This window comes from Staurois parvus, unplaced genomic scaffold (genome assembly GCF_062004578.1).
Source record: "Staurois parvus isolate SC_StPar_1 unplaced genomic scaffold, SC_StPar_1.0 ptg000186l, whole genome shotgun sequence".
NCBI classification, from domain to species: Eukaryota; Metazoa; Chordata; class Amphibia; order Anura; family Ranidae; genus Staurois; species Staurois parvus.
This window is the reverse complement of record NW_028317982.1, coordinates 5,576,346-5,596,542: the sequence shown is the minus strand read 5'-3', so window position 1 is coordinate 5,596,542 and position 20,197 is coordinate 5,576,346. Positions and strand designations below refer to the sequence as shown.

General features: G+C 40.1%; 1 protein-coding gene across 2 annotated transcripts in view; it reads left to right on the top strand.

The window, feature by feature from the left end:
• RAB28 (RAB28, member RAS oncogene family) overlaps positions 1 to 20,197 on the top strand; it is a 170,625-nt gene that overhangs the window by 45,344 nt on the left and 105,084 nt on the right. For both annotated transcript variants that reach the window (XM_089677416.1, XM_089677415.1), the window contains exon 3: positions 12,576 to 12,664. In XM_089677416.1, coding sequence (XP_089533542.1) covers positions 12,576 to 12,664 — 89 coding nt within the window. The remainder of the gene's footprint in view (positions 1 to 12,575; positions 12,665 to 20,197) is intronic.

The window sequence follows — 20,197 nt, the reverse complement described above, 5'->3', positions numbered from 1 at the left end:
TAGCCACTGTGCTGCCCAGATTTGAACCAAGTCTTAGTGCTGCTGGTTCACACTAGTGCGATTTCAGATGCAACTTGAGTTGCACCGATTTGCATGACAAGGGAAATCACATTATTTTCACTGGTGCCGTTCCCATCATTGCGACAGAAAAGGTTCCTATGCAGCTTTTTTGCGATTTGGCTCCACAAAATATGCAAACCACATCCAAAGCCGCACTACATAATCGCACCAACTGAAAATCACATCAAAAGCGCATCACAGTAGAGTGGGAAGGAAGCAGAGCATGTTAATGAAACAAATGTGAAACACGTAGCTTAGAATAGCATATGTTTGCAGATATATCGAAAACATTTTTCAAAATACTACATATTACCTTTCAAAGGTTTCTTGCTTTGGCTGTGTATTCAGCTTAAAGTCCTTTCAGCATAAAGTTGTAGTATTTTACTGTTAATGTAGTGCTGTGGCTATGGAATATTGCACTAAATTAATAACATTCCATACAAAAACTCATTCAGCACTCTGCACAATCATTCTCTTTTAAAATAATACCTACATCATTTCCCATGCAAAAAAAAAGGTTATTTATAAGAAACAAAGCATAATGTTCTTAATGGAAATAACTAATCTCATACGTGTTAAAAAGGTATAATATAGCTATGTAACCACTGAGTTCTAATATGTGAATGCTGTCTTATGCAAGGCAGCATGAAATTGCTGGCATTAAATAGACCACTAAAATTTAGTGTCCCTAGACAGCCATAAAAATACAGTTTGAGCATTCAAGATGTTTCAGTTCATAGTGCAAAGGAACCATTTAGATGCGAGTTGCAGCACATTGCATGGAAAAAGAGGACTGCTGATGCTAGTTAACCATTTATGGCCAGAAGGCACAATATATTTCGGACCGCACATGCCAATAGCAAAGCTGTGTGTGTAAAGCAAAGTGGGTGGGATTTAAGAGGCCATAGTGTGCTATAAGTGCAGATTTAGGTGCCAGTATACTTACATTACATCTTGGCTTATTTAAAGGGCCAGTTAGTAACAACTGCACACGTATACACTTATGTAGTATTTGTGTTTGGTGTAAAAGTGTCAAGAGCTTTTTTTTTAGAGCAGAAGATGACTGAGATAAAAGAAAAGGTCTGATAATGCCAAGAGAGACTCCTGTCTATAACACTACTGTAAGGAAAAATGTTGTATTATAAATGTATGGGGTTAATACTTGTATTTAGTATATGGATTTTTGTGTCTTTATTAATATTTCTATGGACATACACATTCAGATAAGGCTGTCCCGCAAAAGTGGCAGTTACTGTAATTGGGAAAAATCACAAAACACTGATAGAGTGCTTGCATAGGCTACCTTTTATGGTTTAAAACCCTTTTCCAAAGGAAAAAAAAACCTGTTGCTATAACTCCTTACAAAGTGTTAGGTGGAGTTATTACTATTATTACAAGTACTTGTGTAGCATCATCAATTTTATGAAGGGCTCTACATATATATTGTACATTCACATCAGTCCCTCAAGGAGCTTATAATTTAAGGTCCCTAACTCACATTCATACATACTAGGACCAATTTAGACCGTATACAATTAACTTACCAGCATGTCTTTGGAGTGTAGGAGGAAACTGGAATACCTGGAGGAAACCTACGCAGCACAAGGAGATGCAAACTCCGAGCAGTTAGTGTCAATGGTTGGGATTTGAACTGATGACCCTAGTGCTGCTAAGTGGAAGTTCTACCCACTTAGCCGCTGTGCTTCCCACAGCAGCCTTTAATTGTTTTGGCTCTTACTTAAACTGCATCTACTATGTCCATTCAAAGCTGGTTATACCCTGATCAAATTATGACCCATTCTTATGAATCGCCAGAAATTAAAGCCATTGATGGCCCAGTTGGCACCACTTGGCTCAACAAAAGTCATTTTAAAAAGTGACTGAGCCAGGTGGAATATTTTTGGGCAAACATGGACTGAAATCTATCAGGTACAGTAACTGTTTGGTTATTCAGACAGCCATGGGTACTGTGTCTGTCAGAGCACAATAACTGGCAGGGCAGATTTCTCCATCCTGTATTGATGGCGAAATAAATAGATTTTCTCTTGTTCCTTAGATATGAAGATATATGTTATCAATTTTTAGGTAGATGTATTTCTGGTCACAGTCCTTTTTTTTGTAATGACATTAAAAGACACATTTTGTCTAAAATAGCCTTGTAAAATAGCACTTTAAGTACCAAACTGTATTATTTATATTGTATTTTAGATTTAGGTAGGTTATAGCTATACTGTTGTCACCCTAAAACATCTTACTAACAAGTCTTTGTAAAAGAAGAGCTGTTATATTCACCTCTTTGGTGGCCCATGCCTCCCATCTTTGCTCCAGTCAAGTGTTCTAAACTTTTCAGAACTCAATATTTCTGGGAGTTGGATGCCTGTAATTTCCAGTGCATGCTGTGCTTTCATCTTGCAACCGCTACTTCAGTACAGGGCACAGTAGTGATGTTTTGGCCCAAACATGGCGCCACAATGCATGACATTTCACAGGCAACTAATACTTTGGGAATTATCAAATGCTGAAGAGTCTGATGGAGGCTGCAGCATTTGAATTGAGTGAAGATAAGAGACGGGGCCACTGGAGAGGCAAGTATAACATGTCTTCTTTTGCCAGGTTTTTAGGTGATGACAATGTCATCTTAGAGTTAAAGGCACTTTCAGATAAAAGCCCCAAACCCACTCCCGTTTATCTTCTGATTTCATTTTTAAATCATATTATAGAACTTCTATCCAGACAAAACTGTATACTCACTTCCTGGCTAACATATGGCTGGGCAGCTTATCCAATTTGCAGTGTTTTGTTCTTCTTTGAGTCAGTATTCTGCTCTCTGTGCATGTGCCAGCTGTATGTTATAGAATAAAGCAGGCCATAGACTGTGCAATTTCTATCCTTCAGCACAGGTGTAAGGAAAGAAAATTGCTCGATTACTCCATCAGCACAGTCAATGTTGTTGGGGGAATCCCTCCCACAACGCTAATGTGTTCTGCCAGCGGGGAGCCTTCCCTGCTAGCAGAACACAATGATTAGTGTTGCCAGCTATAGATGGCGGCCCTAATCGTTCGGGGAAAACCCAACAGGCTTGTTGTAAGTTGATCGATTAGATCATTGGCTTGTGTACAACTAGGTTCCCATACATGGATCAAAATTTTGCCGGTCCCTGCTGAACCAGTTAAATTTCAATCCATGTATGGCTGGTCTCTACCTAGCTCAATGGATGTGCACAGGAAGTGCATTCCTTCTTATGGCTTGGTCCAGCAAATGTTCACTAAATGAAGAGCCTAAGCCATGAGGAGAGCAACTGATCAGTGTTCAAATTGTAGAAGTCCAGGGAAGTGGAATCGGGGCTTTTATTTATAAGTGCAGTTATCTTTAAAGTACACAACCTTGATCTTTTGCGTCATGTTTTTATACCTTTCAAACAAACTGGCTGGATTCATGCCTCCCGTACTCACTCAAAGCCCTGTTATGCATTTACTGTAAATTTACAGAATTTTCCCGTTCGTAATGTGTTTGGGGCAATTCCACCCCCTAGATATGGCTGAGTGTTCTGCTTCCATTAACCAGCATGAGATCTCTTTCTATACTGATGGAGAAATAGGGCCCAACATAAACATCAAGGCCTTCACCGTGTTCCAGTGATCTAAAAGCATGTGGTCGAAGACAATTATTATTATTATTTTTTTTTATAGATCAGTTAATCTGCATATTTACAGCCCTCCTAGCTTCAACAGTCCCTGTGACACCTGCCAGCATATGGCAGGCGATTGACCCTTGCCCTCTGTAGGGATGCAGAGGTTTCTCCATGGTAAGTTGGAGCTGTACAGTTAGCAGAAAGCATGACCTTTGCTGATTGCACAGCTGTAGTTCTGTGCCTCATTAACAAAGTGATTGGGCCTGGCATATGGAATGTGAACTGCCTGCTAGTAAGCTGGCAGACAGCTCACATGTCTCTCTCTGTCCATGCAGTGAAATCTCCTTTCTCTGCCTATATGCCTTGCTGTTAATCCTGGCAAACGCTGGGTTAACAGCCTTCCTCCTCCCTCTTGCTCTCAGCTGAGCAGAGGGGTGGGGAGAGGAAACCGGACTGGAGTTGCCAACTTATTTGCTGTGTTGCGAGGTACAATATCAGAGGTTATGACGGTATGTACAGTTTCCGGGAACACATCATCTGATACATAGCATAAGTTTGGCGACATGGTCAACTACTGGCCAAAATAGCCAAAAGGATATTGTGCAGGATTGTGACCCAGAATAAGAAAACAACTTCTGAAAAAGTGACTGCAGATCTCAATCTCAGTCTTCCAAAGCCCGTGTCCACAAAAACTGTGTGGGGGAGGGGACTCCATAAGCAAAACATTCCCGGTGAGCTGCAGTAGCCAAACCACTAGTGACCAGTTTTATTGCTCAGAAGAGGAAAAAGTGGTGCAACACCCATAAATCATGGATTGTTGATCAATGGAAGACTGTAATATGGTCCGATGAATCGAGCTTCACGCTATTTCCAACTCGTTGCCAACACCGTCACAAGCTTATGACCAGGGACGTTTTGTGCCAATGGTATAGCATGGTGGTGGCGCAATCACGGTTTGGACAGCCAGATCTTGTATTCTGCAGGCCCTATCATCACCTTGAAAGGTAGAGTCACTCCCAGCTACTCTGTATACATTTTGACCAACCATGTGCACCCCATCGTGCAGACATTGTTTCTCAAAGACAATCGCTCTGATTCACACAGATGGTGTTGTCAAATTGTGGTTTAATGAGCGTGCAGATGGAGTCTTGCACCATCCCTGGGCACCACAGTCACCTGACCTCAATACTATAGAGCTGCTATGATTTGTTTTGGAGAACAAGGTTTGAGCTCGTTTTCCAACTCCAGCATCTCTGCGAGAACTGGAACACTTTTTGCATGAAGAGTGGTATCAGATTCCATTATCCACCATCAAAGAGTTATACTTGCCAATTCCCAGGAGAATTCAGGCCGTCTTGTATGCCAAAGGTGGTCCAACACCATGTTAGTTAATGATTTTCTTCTTTTACCTGGTGTTTCCATAATTTTGTCCAACCCCTGTAACTGCATAACAACAGTTGCAGATGATTAAAAATGTTATTTATGCAACTTTCCAAAAATGTCAACATTGAGCTATTTATAAAGTATTAACCTTGTTATTGTTCATAATGACACTTACGATAGAAAAAGGTGTCTTGAGGTTTTTCAAGTGATTTTTAGCGATGGGTTTTACCACTGGAAAAACCACCCAAGATGTTGGTTTTTATGCATATTTGTCTCCATGCACATACTTTTCAGAACCGTAATATCCCATAATTAGGTAGTTGAGATTAAGATGCCTCTTTTTCCTACTTTTCCCTCTCTACCTGTCCCGAGTATACCATGAGTACAGGAGGGTCCTGTGACGCTTTGCAGAATAATACCAGAGACCCTGTGACAGTGAAGGCGTTAATTGTACAGCGGTGTTTAACCCAAATCACATAAATATTTTCGGAGACCATTACATGGCAAATACCGGTCCATTCTGGAATGCTTGTAACCCCGCTCTCTGTGTAGTCTAGATGCAGTCACTGTGCACATTTTATAGCTTAGTACGGTGGACCACTGAATTGGGAATAGCAGAAAGAGATCTGCTAGGTTCATAGACAAAATACCTCCAGGAAGTTTGTGGGCACCAGCCAGCAGAAAGGTCTCCACTGTGCAGCAGATATTTTAAGCCCTTCGTGCTAGAAGTGGGCAGGCGCGTGTTTTCACTTACATATTGGCCGTGCAACACTTAAATTTTAGGTTAACCAAAGACCCTAGCATAATTTTATGAGTTTACAAACTGAATTTCAGGGTGGCATTATCCCAGTACTCAAATGATCCCCATGCTCAATCCCAGCTTCAGTTTTCTGCTGCTGTCTTTTAGGAACTATTAATACAGTATTTGAAATATTTATACTCATTTTCTAATAATTCCTGATGACATTTTACGTGCTTTTTAAATCAGAAGTCACAGGCTGAGCTTATTACTTGCCATTTTAAAGAGGTCTTGTCATCCTGCTCTCACAAATAAATACAGAATGGAAATCTTTATTGGGTGTAGAATGCCTACTGTAAACCTTTTAGCAAAGATTTCAGCTAAACAATTTACACTTCCTGGAGTGTCGGATCATGAGACTTTTGGCCCGCTCACGTCACTCTTTTGCCCAGAATGCTATGTCATAAGTTTGTTTCTGCTGGAAGTTCAAAAAATAAATGTGTCCGTATCGGGATCGAAAGCTGTTGCGTGTTAAGCCCGCTGTCTTTATCTACTGGCAGCAACTTTCAGTACTGGTTGTATGAGATTTGTGCACTTCCAGCAAAAACACAGTATTGACCTAGAGGCTGAGAGGGGGTGGGGGCTTTTTGGGAGCAGCATGAAAATCTTACATTCTGACATTCCAGGAAGATTTATCTGCTTAGACCTTTAAATTGTTGCAGCACAGTGTTCTTCTGTAAGTACACCCAATACTGATTGCCATCCTGTCTTTACGTGTGAGGGTAGGATAGGCATACTTGCCAACATATTCATCCTAACCCCCACTGTTCCTACTGTCTACTCTTGACACACCCGTCTTCTAAGAGATTCTAATTGTGCAGGAGCCACCTATTTACGGTCACAATCCCTTCAGTTAAAACCATTTTTTGAGTTGCTGTGCAGGCTGAGCAACTCAAATATGGGTGACGCTGTGTTCTCAGAACACAGCATCACCAGGACACAGAGCACCTAGATATGGAACTGTCCTGGTACATCAGGGACAGTTGACATCTACGGATGTGGTGGCAGGGTCTTTTTAAGTTTAAAAAAAAAAAGAAAGAAAGTATTTTCTACATTTTTGTTTGTGGATTTAGATGCAGTAAAAACCTCACATTCCTTAATGTTTACTATTACTATAGAGCAATCAGCCATAACCACCCACCTAGAAAGTGAGTAGGTCCCTCATTTTGCTGCCAAAACAGCCCTTACCTGTTAAAGCTTGAATGCCACTAGATCTCTAGAGATATGCTGTGGTATCTAGAACCAAGCCGTCCGTAGCAGATCCTTTTGAATCCTGTATGTTGGTGAGGTGGAGCCTCAGTGGATTGAACTTGTATTTTCAGCACATCCCACAGATGCTCAATTGGATTGAGATCTGGAGAATCTGGAGACCAAATCAACACCTAGAAACCATTATGTTCCTCAAACCATTCGTGAACCATTTTTGCCGTGTGGCAGGGCTCATTATAGCCACTGCTATTGGGAAATACTGTTTCCATGAAGGTGTGTACTTGGTCAGCAACAATGTTTAGGTAGGTTGTACATCTCAAAGTATCATCTACATGAATGGCAGGACCCAAGGTTTCCCAGCAGAATGTTGGCCAAAGCATTTAATTGCCTCCACTGGCTTGTCATCTTCCCATACTGCATCCTGCTGCCATTTCTTCCCCAGGTAAGAGGCGCACACACTCAGCCATCTACATGATGTAAAAGAAAATGTGATTCATCAGACCAGACCACCTTCTTCTATTGCTTCATGGTAGAATTCTGATGCTCATGTTCTCATTGTAGGTGCTTTTGGCTGTTGACACGGGTTTGCATGGGCATCCTTATCAGTCTGTGGCTATGCTGCCCCATGCACAAAAAACTGCAATGCCCAATTTTTCTGCTTTCAATACACCAGGTTAATGGAAAACATGTTTGCTTGCTCCTAATATATCCCACCAACTTTCAGATGCCATTGTAAAAAGATAATCAATGTTATTCACTTTACCTGTCAGTGGTCATAAAGTTTTTGCTGATTAGTAAATATTCTATTATGTTCAGTGGCTTACAAGGAAATCATACTGCTGCGCTAATGCTGAATTAAAATCAGTTACCTTTGTGGTTACCCTTAAAACATTTTTTTTATATCACTTTGATTTTTCTGAGATTTCTGAATTTCTCGATACCTTTTTTTATTTTGCTATGGGGAATTCATTAGAAGAGGGAAAGAACATTGCCATAAAATCCAAGCGAGAAATGTTTTTACTGTGGAGATGAAATCTTGGCAATCCGGATATATACTTGCCAACATTGAACAAGTTGTGGAATGATTTTATCCTCTGGAGTCTATCCACATCGGAGCTATAAGTTTAAGGTGAACCTACACTGTAATAAAAAGACACGTTTGTTCCCTGATATAAGATTTTCTGCATGAAAACTTCTCACCAAATAACAAACAGAGAAAAAGATTGTCTAAAAACTCTTAAAGGTCGATGACATACTATAATGTTTTTAGGGGGTGCAGCTGTGTTCGAGCACTCTGGAGTGAGCTAAATGAGAGCTAGTCCATTTAGGTGTTACGTGGATCCATCTCTAGGCATTGGGGTATATGCTTGTAGAATGGTTGGAAGGTATTGGGTAGATTGGCCTAATTTGCTTTCTAATATATATATTTTTTATTAATAAAGTAAAGAATAGTTGCTGGAGCAGGAAACCTATATCTGACTTTTAACGCTTAACAACTGTTTTTGGAAAATAGCACTCTAGATTCAACTATTCTTGTTTATGAAGAAACATTCTGTTCTGTGCTAGCATAAATAGCTATGCAAGATATAGATTTCTACTCACGGGTTTAACATATATGTGTTATAGAATCTTGTATACATATACAGTATATTGAATGAATGCAAATGGTTGGCCATGTTTTTGTTGCTGTTTATGTTTGTTTTGTTTTCTGCCCCGTCTTGCGCTTAATTCTACTAAAAAATCTTTTTTTGTTTTTTTTAATATAAAAAAAGAAGCAAAACCGCTCTTGTGCTTTTTTTTTTTTTTAATGTGGCTTGGATTTATTGCTTTATTGAAAGGAATCCTATATTGGTTTAGGTCAGTTTTTTAAACTAGTGTTTTATATCTGTTTTTAATTCATGTACATGATCTTTGTTTTACAAATCATAAGCATGTAATACTGATGATGATGATGAGGGATAAGTTAACAGCATCCATAAGAATGTCCAAAACAGACACTCATACCTCCCGAAGCAGACTTTTCTGGTCGACCGATTAAAGAGCAACTCCAGGAAACCAGTTAAATTGTAGCTGTTGCTATACAGGAATTGCAGTTGTGCTGAGGTCAAGTTCACTATGTTATTTTAGGTGCCCAATCCTAAAACCAGATATTTGGTGTACATTTTCTGTGCCCAAAGGAAACCTATATTTTCCCGTCATCTCCAATACACCCCTCAACTATTACCAGCTTATTATCTGGTTAATTTATCCATCTGATGCATATCCTATAGACAGTGGTGATGGCAGGGGCTGCTTGGGTATGCTAAACACTGCCAAAAATGATCTTGGCATCCCCATAGCACCACCAATCAGCAGCCAACCTAGTCTGTCTACATTAAAGCAGCATTGGCAGAGGGGAGTCTTGGACTTAACAGCATGGTTGGTCCCTGGAGTAATGCAGCGGTCGCAGCTTTCAACACTCAGTCTATAGTTCTGGCTGTCAATCCCCAACAGAGTGATTGGCCCTCTGCCTCTCAAGTGCATATGCTTCTTTAATTTGGCATGAAAAGGAAACGGTGTTGGTCAGAGAATGCCTCCTGAGTCCTGACTGCTAACCTGGTCTGCCGTCTGCATGTATACATTTTTTTTTTGTCTCTGGCCTTCTCTGCAAGCTGCTGAGGCCGGTTAGTTCAACAATACAGTACCCTTTACTACCCCAGCCCAAAATGACCCCAATGATTGTTTTTGTATTAGTGGCACCAGAATGCCACTGCAGCTACTTCTGAATGCCACAGATCTTTGTGTCTGTATGACAAATGTACTGTGGACATGTAACAACTTCAGTAGAACAAATAGATGACCTGGATAAAAAAAAATGTTCTGCCCCTAAAAATGCCCCCGCTTTCCTCCAGATGTGCAGAGAATCTTAACTTCTGTATGTGACCACTCAGTATGTTATACCAAAAAACAGCTGTGCAATTAGCACTATGAATCACAGCCCTGTGTTATTAACATCATGAAGCAACACCCATTTTATTGGCCACACCCACTGTGGGGCACTTTCACAAGTGTACTTGTGGCTTGCTGCAGTTTTCTTTTCAATTTATTCTTGGTGGGTGGCAGGCAGCCCACATAACACCATTTTGTCTTCTTTATCCCTTCAAGGTGTCACTGCTAACTCTTTTAAATGGTGGTAGCTATGGTTTATTTATTTTTTTTAATATTAACAATTTGCATTGGATTTCATGCAAGTATACAAACAGCATGTTTGAAAAAAAAAAACATAACAAGAAGGTACATCAATGTTAAAGAACTGCATAGGTACAGGACAAATAATGTCATAAAATAACAGTGTAGAGGTTATTAGGACCGTACATTTTGGGCTGGTAAAGAAGAAATGAAGGTATCCCATGGGTTCCATACTGCCTCAAACACAGCAATAAAACAAGTATGTAGGGTGGTCAAATACTCTATCTGTCTTACATCAGCAATAATTTTGTACAAGATCGGCATTGAAGAGGGAGTAGAGGATAGCCAACACGTAGGTATGCTTCTCCTAGCCACGGTTATAACATGCACGGAAGTGTCCTGGACGTTTTAGATAGGGCCGGGAATGGTAGTCTTAGTAAAAAATATAAGGGTTCAAATGGGAGAGAGGTATGCAATAGCGATTGTAACAAGGAAAAAACCGCTTCCCAAAAGGGAGTAATGGAACTGCATGCCCAAGAAATACGGTAGAGAGAACCAAGGTCTGTACCACAGTGCCAGCAGGCAGGGGAAGCATTTGGGTTGTAAGCGTGGAGAACTTCAGGCGTTTTGTACCACAACATCATGATCTTGTATGTATTTTCCTTAAAGACCACACAGAAGATCTAGGTGCATTTTCCCAAATTTTCTTTCACATTAACAATTCAGCTATGGTTTATTTTTATGCCAACTGAAACCAAAAAACATTTACAAACCCCTGACTACCACGCTGTGTGTTCTTATTACACTGTAAATCAGGGGTCTCCAAACTTTCTAAACAAAGGGCCTGTTTACTTCAGACTTCAGGGGGCTGGACTGTGGCCATTGGTAGTAGAAAAGGTTCCGATGTCAGTGGGGGAGAAAATAATGACCCATCTTTGGTGTCAGTGGGAGGAATTGTGCCCAATCGTTGGTGTCTGTGGGAGGAATTGTGACCTATTGTTGGTGTCATTAGTTGGAATTGTGGCCCATCAATGGTGTTATTGGACCCCATTGTTGGTGACACTATGAAAAATTGTGCCTAATTATTTGTGTCAGTGGGGGGAATTATACCTCTATTGTTGGTATCAGTGGATTAAATGGTGCCCCAAGGGCCAGATAAAAGCAAACAAAGGGATGTAGTTTGGAGACCACTGCTGTAAATGCTTTCTATATTTAACATGGCATCTTTGCTTTTCTGACCAAGCATTTCACAAAAAAAACAATTGTATGAAGCCCCACCCTCACAACTGGATGGTTGCTACTTGTCTTGGCTATTAATGGTGCCAGTTTGCTGAAATCCTTAAAAATACATGTCCACAGAAAACTCCCTTAGCCATTCCCCATTCCTGATGCTGCATGCATTTTCTGGGTAGGATGTTAGTGGCTGCTAAAGGGTGTTTTAGCGGTGTAAGTTGCTAGGGGGCTGATTAAAAGTTTGAAGGAAAGAGCAGCACAAGAGAAGCTCAAGAACTATTTGTGGGGGGAATGCAGGAGGTTGGTGGCCAGAAGCCATGATCAGTTTTACATAGCATACCAGCAAAGAAGCATTTTCTACTGATAGGGTGGCCCAGTGCACCACTGCTGTTCTCTGGGTTAAAAAGTAAGCTGTATTAAATGTAAGCATTTTACAGCATGATTCTCAAATTGGCCTGCAGTGCCCCTCCTAATCAAAATATATATTTGAGCATATTTTTTTTCATAATGCTATCCTGTGAAAATTGCTGAGCTTTGCCATGTACCATCTAAAGTGAGAATAAATACCAGCAGTAAGACAGGTCCTACTCTTTGGGAGGTTCTGTATTTTACATTCATTTCAAGGTTTTAATGAAAGTGGCTAATTAAAAATCAGAGGTTAGAGACTTGTAGATTTATTATTTTTTTCTATATTTGGCTGGCAGGTAAGATATGAATATGGTCTACATGTTCAGTTGGCCAAGGACGAGCAGATATCTGTCTGAGGAGGCACAAAGACCTGCTGCAATACTCCCCTTGTACTGGCAATGATACTTGTGCGTAATTTCTGATCTAATTAAGGTCTCCAAATTGGGAGTCTCTCTACTGGTAACATGCTTTAAAGAAGAGGCGGAATTGAATAATTGCAACAGTTGCTCAAAATTTAGACAGACAGGAAACCATCATTACATAAAAGTAAATTTAATGTTCTTTAAGATTTTTTTTAACTCTCTGAACATTACCTATTTTTCTGTGCCTTTTTCTGTAGAAAAGGAAATATTTATTGTGATGGTAAGAGTTATATTAATGTATTTTGCTTTTTTCCCCTCACAGGAAATTTAAATGTTACTCTTCAAGTCTGGGACATTGGAGGACAAACAATAGGTGGCAAAATGCTGGATAAATATATTTATGGAACACAGGTATGTCAAACAGAAATAAGTCAGTGTGTTCATGATAAAAATATATATGCACACTACTGCACTAAATTCATTGTAAACATTAAATGTCATTACAATATCAATGAGATTGGTATCTGCGTGGGCTAGTGTTTCTAGAATTTAATTTCTGTTCAGCTTGTTATTGTGTATGTATATGGTGGCAGCCATATTTTCTGAATGTACATATTCAGCTTTGCAGTGGCACACAATGGTTCTTTACCGCTCATTCTCCCAGTGCAAGTCTATGAGTCTGCCAACTCGGTGAAAAGAAAGTGATATATGTGTGCCTCATACAGTGGATATAATAAGTCTATACACCCCTGTTAAAATGTCAGGTTTCTGTGATGTAAAAAATGAGGGGGGGGGGGAAGGGGGGGAATAAACCTAAAAAACTAAAATAATGTGGTTGCATAAGTGTGAACACCCTCTTATAACTGGGGATGTAGCTGTGTTCAGAATCAAGCAATCACATTCAAAATCATGTTAAATAGGAGTCAGTACACACCTGCCATCATTTAAAGTGCCTCTGATTAACCCCAAATAAAATTCAGCAGTTCTAGTAGGTTTTTCCTGACATTTTCTTAGTCACATCCTGCAGCAAAAGTCTTCATCCGCAGAGAGCTTCCAAAGCATCAGAGGGATCTCATTCTTAAAAGGTATCAGTCAGGAGAAGGATATAAAAGAATTTCCAAGGCATTAGATATACCATGGAACACAGTGAAAACAGTCATCATCAAGTGGAGAAAATATAGCGCAACAGTGACATTACCAAGAACTGGATGTCCTTCCAAAATTGATGAAAAGATGAGAAGAAAACTGGTCTGGGAGGCTGCCAAGAGGCCTACAGCAACATTAAAGGAGCTGCAGGAATATCTGGCAAGTACTGGCTGTGTGTTACATGTGACAACAATCTCTCGTATTCTTCATATATCTGGGCTATGGGGTAGAGTGGCAAGATGGGAGCCTTTTATTACAAAGAAAAACATCCAAGCCTGGCTAAATTTTGTAAAAACACATCTGAAGTCTCCCAAAAGCATGTGGGAAATGTATTTATGGTCTGATGAAACCAAGGTTGAACTTTTTGGCCATAATTCCAAAAGATATGTTTGGCTCAAAAACAACACTGCACATCACCAAAAGAACACCATACCCACAGTGAAGCATGGTGGTGGCAGCATCATGCTTTGGGGCTGTTTTTCTTCAGCTGGAACTGGGGCCTTAGTTAAGGTAGAGGGAATTATGAACAGTTCCAAATTCCAGTCAATATTGGCACAAATCCTTCAGGCTTCTGCTAGAAAGCTGAACATCTTTCAGCATGACAATGACCCAAAGCATACATCCAAATCAACAAAGGAATGGCTTCACTGGAAGAAGATTAAAGTTTTGGAATGGCCCAGCCAGAGCCCAGACCTGAATCTGATCGAAAATCTGTGGGGTGATCTGAAGAGGGCTGTGCACAGGAGATGCCCTCGAATTCTGACAGATTTTGAGTATTTTTGCAAGGAAGAGTGGGCAAATATTGCCAGGTCAAGATGTGCCATGCTGATAGACTCATACTCAAAAAGACTGAGTGCTGCAATAAAATCAAAAAGTGCTTCAACAAAGTATTAGTTTAAGGGTGTGCACACTTATGCCACCGTATTTTTTATTTTTACTTCCCTCCACCTAAAAGATTTCAGTTTGTTGTTCAACTGAGTTGCACAGTTTATAGGTCACATTAAAGGTGGAAAAAGTTCTGAAATGATTTATCTTTGTCTCATTTTTTTACATCACAGAAACCTAACATTTTAACAGGGGTGTGTAGACTTTTTATATACACTGTACCTTCTATGAACAGCTTATTTTATTTATTACAGATCTTACATAGCTCCATCAATTCATGCAGTGCTTTACATATATATTGTACATCAGTCCCTGCCCTTAAGGTGGTTACAATCTAAGGTCCCTAATGCACATTCATACATACACGTACTAGAGCCAAATTAGATGGGAGCCAATTAACCTACCAGCATGTCTTCAGAGTGTAAGAAGAAACCAGAGTACCTGGAGGAAACCAACGCAGGCACATTTGGTAAAAAGGCCATTCAGAGCAAAGTGACAAATTATTTTTGACCCCAAATACCAGTTATATTTATATAACCAATGCTCCCTCATTGGCAACACTACTTTCTGGATATGGGGGAACATGTAACCCCCCTTTCATGTTACAGTGCTCTGGTCCAGAGCATCTCTAGCATTGCATCCAGCACTGGTAATATGAGTGTAACCAGGATTGGGTTGGGGGTGCCCTTATAAAGACACTGTCACTTTGTCCTGCATATACTAGATGACAGTGTATCTGAGTAGTAAGCCTGATTCATTTAGCAGCAAATGTACCCTTTCTGTAGTGCTTACAAACCATTAGAAAGGTAAATATGAAATAGTCATACACAGTATTTTGCATCACATGATCAAAATGTGGAAACTTTAAATAAAATTGTAATTCCACACACAGAATTTCATATAGGTGACGCTTTAAAAACCAAAGCTCATAAGTTTACAGTTAACTGTAAATGGTGGTCTCCAAATTTTTCCTCTCACTTCACTATGCTTGGCAAAACCTGATATGTAATTTTTAACCATTTTCATATGTGCGTGTGCACAGAGGGGAGGTGTTTAAGCTTTTTTTTCTTATTTGATATATTACGTTTTATTTATTTTGCAATTTTTTAGTTTTTCTTCACTTAAAGGATAGGTTCACTTTTCATAACATGTTACACCCTATTCAGGGTGTAACATGTTATGAATGCACCGGTCCCCGTTCTCCCACTTTGACAGCTAGTGGTGGATCTTCCCTTCCCCCACTAGCTGGTAAATTAAAAAAACAAAAACATAGCTGTGAGGGGCTCCGCCCACCCAGCTGCGTCACTCATTCACAGTCCTCTGTGAATGAGGAACTACAAGTCCCGACAGCCTTAGCAGCTGTCGCTTGTAGTTCTCTATGAACTACCACGGCGCTCCACAGTCAGTTCATTCTTTCTGCCAGTATATGTACGGGATGTACAAGCAAGCAGATATACTGACAGATCTGTAGGAGAGCTTCATGCCACCAGCGATCTGCTGATCGCTGGTGCACTGGTTTCCTGGCTCCTGCAACCAAAAATAAATGCACATTTTTTTTTTTTACCTGCAAAAAAGTACATTTATTATTTTTGGTAAAAAGGTGAGCTTATCCTTTTCAGTTTCACAAGAGGGCTGGCAAGCCCCCTATGTCATAGTAATTTTCTTGGTAATAAGTACTCTTTATGGAGACATTTAGGGGTTTATTTACTAAACCTGGTTGACTCAGACTCTTGTTCACTTCTGCATAAAAACCAATCAGCTTCCAGGTTTTATTGCTGAAGCTTAACTGAACATGCTAAGGTTAGAAGCTGATTGGCTACCATGCACAGGTGCCCAAGATTCTGAGTCAACCAGGTTTAGTAAATAAACCCCTTAGGGTCTAGAAGACTTATGACAGTTGCATGGAAAGAGTTAAATATATATTTAACCCCTTCTCACCTACAGTACTCATATATGCAGCCGCACTAGATTGGGCTTTTTTCCACGGGGCCACATATATGCGTATCGGTACTCCTGATCATGGGTCACCTGACTGCTTTGATCCCCTCTGACTGGCTATCACAGTGATTAGTCACTGTGAAGCTCGCCCCTGTGTTTTCTCTTCCTGTGAATGGAGTAGAGAGATGCATTCTATCTTTCTCTCTTTGCAGAGAGTAAAATAAACATAACTGTGTGTAAAAAAAAAAAAAAAAAATATAAGGTTTGATCTAGATTAGTGCCAGGGTTAACTCTGGTTTATACTAAACACGGCTTTGAAATCGATTTTAAAGCCGCTGGTCAGTGCGATTTCATGTGTGGCTTGCCTGACATCTGTGCGACTTCATGCACAGATGTCTACCCAGGTCGCTCATGAAATCAGCAAAAATAGTGCAGGAGCCTTTTTTTTCAAAAACAGTGCCGTACCGCAAAGTCGGAGTCACACAGATTTGTATTGTTCCATAGGCACAAATAGTGTGTGAACTGTTATGCTATTTGGAACTGTTAATTCGTATGACAAGTTTCACTGGTGTGAACCAGGGCTTAGTATTCGGGTCAAGTAAAGGTTAAAAGTCAGGGTCAGTATATTTTGACAGGATTTTTTAAAAAATATATACCGGTATATTTTAATTTAGTATTAGTGTCAGTGTGTTTTAGGTAGGATAGAAAAAAAAAAAAAAAGAAAAAGCAAAGTGTTCACTATTATTTCTGGGCTGTTCTACAGGTGCAAACAATATACACATATGTTGTATCACTGCGATCGTTGGAAGCAGGAAAATTTAGTTGGGTTGTTCTTTGGTGGTAGGTTATGGTAGTAGCAAGAAATATACAGCTAAATTTTAAAAAATTATTATTTTTTTTATAATAATAATTATTATTTAAAAAAAGATTTCCTTCCCTTATGTGGAAAGGGGTTAAAGCAACTCTGCCTGCACACATTTTTCAGGCATGGTCCATTGAGGTCATTATCAGTGAGCGTGTCCAAAGCAAAATTTTGTGTAACTGATGCTGGACTGAGTGACTGAAAGAGGCTGGAGGAGATCATCATTACTGAGATGGCAAAAAAAAATCTAAAAATAATGATTTTATGTGCGTAATTTATATTACTTGGTTCTTTAGCTATATAAATGTCCTCAGGTTAGGGGTTAGGTTTACCTTAACGCAATCTGTGCTTTTGCCTAAATGGCTCCACCTGTGAATACTGTACCAAGGCTGTTGTGTAGACTGGAGTTCCTCTTTAATTACACATTAGTCTTTTTGTAGTGCAATTAGTGTAACAAGCCAGCATATTGAATGCTTCCAAGGTGAAAAGACACACAAGTACTCAAGATGTTGCATATTTGAGCGCTTCTTCTTTTATTGCAAAGCCAATCTTGTTAGTTGAGGCGTGGGGATTTAAGGACCAATAAGATTTAATATTAATATAATTTGGATTTATGTAGAGATGCAGTAAAGCTGTCTTGACCCGGCTTTCCAGTTCAGCACTGCGAACGGCCAGGTTTGTAGATCCCCAGCTGTTACTGAGAGACGGCTTCTCATTTCCAGGCATTGTGGCTTGGGTCAGATGTGCAAATCGCAGTAATTAGTGGAGGATTTTTGGGGAAATCAACACCACAGGTACAATTTTCAGAGCACACGTCCCCTGGAGAGGGAAAGTGGGAGAAACGTAACTGAAATAAGTAAAAGAGGAAATTAACAGTGATCCTACACCCTCCGATGTAATAATAAACCACTAGGATGCTGTAGTGGAATAAAAGCAGTAAAAATGCTCTGCAGATACGATTTATTTGCAGAGGTGATCATTTTAAATTGGGAGCTGTAAACTGGATGTTTGTCTTGTGTGGCTGATTTACACAGTTTTTCATTGAATTAGTGATCTAAGAGAAAAGGCATTGGATTATGTATAATGGCACAATCTAGAAAATATACCTATGATAGATAGTATGGAATATAGATAAGTAAACAGTCATTAGAGATGGGGCTCGAAGGAGCTAATGCACAAGAACCGATGGATGGGGTGAAATGCATTAGAGACAGGGCTCAGGAGGAGCTCAAGGCCCAGGTCGTTCACATCTCTTTTCACATCTCTTTTCACCTGTTGAGTTAGTGTTGTGTGGCGTTTCTTATCCCCTCATATTTCCCTGCTTTCTGGATTAAGCATAGAGCAGCCTGCACTCTTCTATTGCTGTGAGAAACCGGATCTACCAGAGCACCTTGAGCAGCGCTATAAGTGGTATAGGGTATCGTGAGCCATTAGCGCCTGCTTCTGTCAGTCACACTCCTGTGAGACTGGATCGGGGCATGATTTACCAGTGCTATGTGTGTCTATGGATGCACACAGCTCGGCAATGCGCCTGCAAGTGGGTCCCTATAGCAGCACCCAGCTTGCTAAGGAGGCACCTGGAGGAAGGAGGAGCAGACAGTTCTGGTTTGGGACTACTAAAGAAGAGATAAGGGACCACTCTATGCAATATCATTGCACAGAGCAGGTAAGTATAACATTTTTTTTTTAATTTTAATTAAAAAAAAAAAAAAAAACTTTACAACCTTCAGTATAACTTCAAGTACATCTAAGCAGCTGTTCCTGCTTTGCAGTGCTACACAATGGTTGTGCTGTGCTGCTGCTTCTCACAATGCAAGTCTAACCCATATATGCGGCTGTGCGGGACGCGTTTTGCATGAACATGGGAGCCCATTCATTTGAATGGACTCCCGTGCCCGTGACATGCAGTGAAGAAGTCCCTGCACTTCTTTTGAAAATGCAGCCCGCACGGGAATCTCGGTTCCCAGTACGGTTGCGTTTTCCAGTATGGACGGCATGCCATTAGAACTAATGTCACTCGCCTGCAGGTCCGCATTTCTCTGTGTGGGTAGTGAGGCTGCACGGATTTTTGTGCGGATCCACAGTGGCACCACCCGCACTGATGTGAACCTAGAGTAAGTCTCCTGAAGCATTGAAAACAATGTGCTCTCTGTGTAGCTATTACATTGTCTAAAAGGATAAATGTACCTTTTGAAAAAAATAATAAATGCACATTTTTTTTTGCAAGTAAAAAAATGTGCATTTATTAATTTTTTCTAAGGAACCTGCAGAGCATTGCGTTCGCGATCAGTATTCTCAGGCTCCTGTAGACTCTCACCATAGCTGTCTGCCCGTACCTCGTATGGGCAAGCATATACCTGAGAGCAGGAAGCTCAAAGGTCTGCGAGAGCGCTTACCAGTGACCTCGCAGTTCATTGGGAACTGCAAGCTGTCAGCTGTGTTGGCTTATGGTACTTGGAGCCATGAATGACATGGCTGTGCGTTCACGATATTTTCAATCTCTGACAGCAGGCATGGTAAGAAGATCCCCAGCCCTCTGTCACAGGACGGGGGGGATCGGGGTGGGGTAGAGGCAGCAGTCGGAACATGTATCAAATTCCGAAGATGAACTTATCCTTTAACAGTTGTTTAGTGAGAAGGAAAATGTTTGTAGCAGCTAAACCACAAATTTCTTGTATTTCACACAAAAACATATGTGGAAGCATGTAGTTGCATAAAAAAAAACCCCTGTGATAATCGAATTGTGTACACTTAAAATACACTGTACCTTCCCTCTAAAATATGAATATAGTGCAGATTGACCATGTTTTATAGACTACGCTAATATACATTATATATGAAACATAACTGATTTCAGGCTGACTGATTCTCTCTAAATGTAACAAAAAAAATCTCTTGATTCACTAAAATAGTAAAAATAGATCAGAGCAACACACAGTTTTTTTTTCCATGTATTATTCAGTCAGATTAACATTTTTTATTTTGCAATGATTATTGATGTTTACAGGGTAGTGAGCGCCATATTTGTGTACAATAAATTATTTAATTATTTTCTCGTTTCCTAACCATTGATCAGCCCTGATTGTAAAATTCATACATCTGCAATATACTGT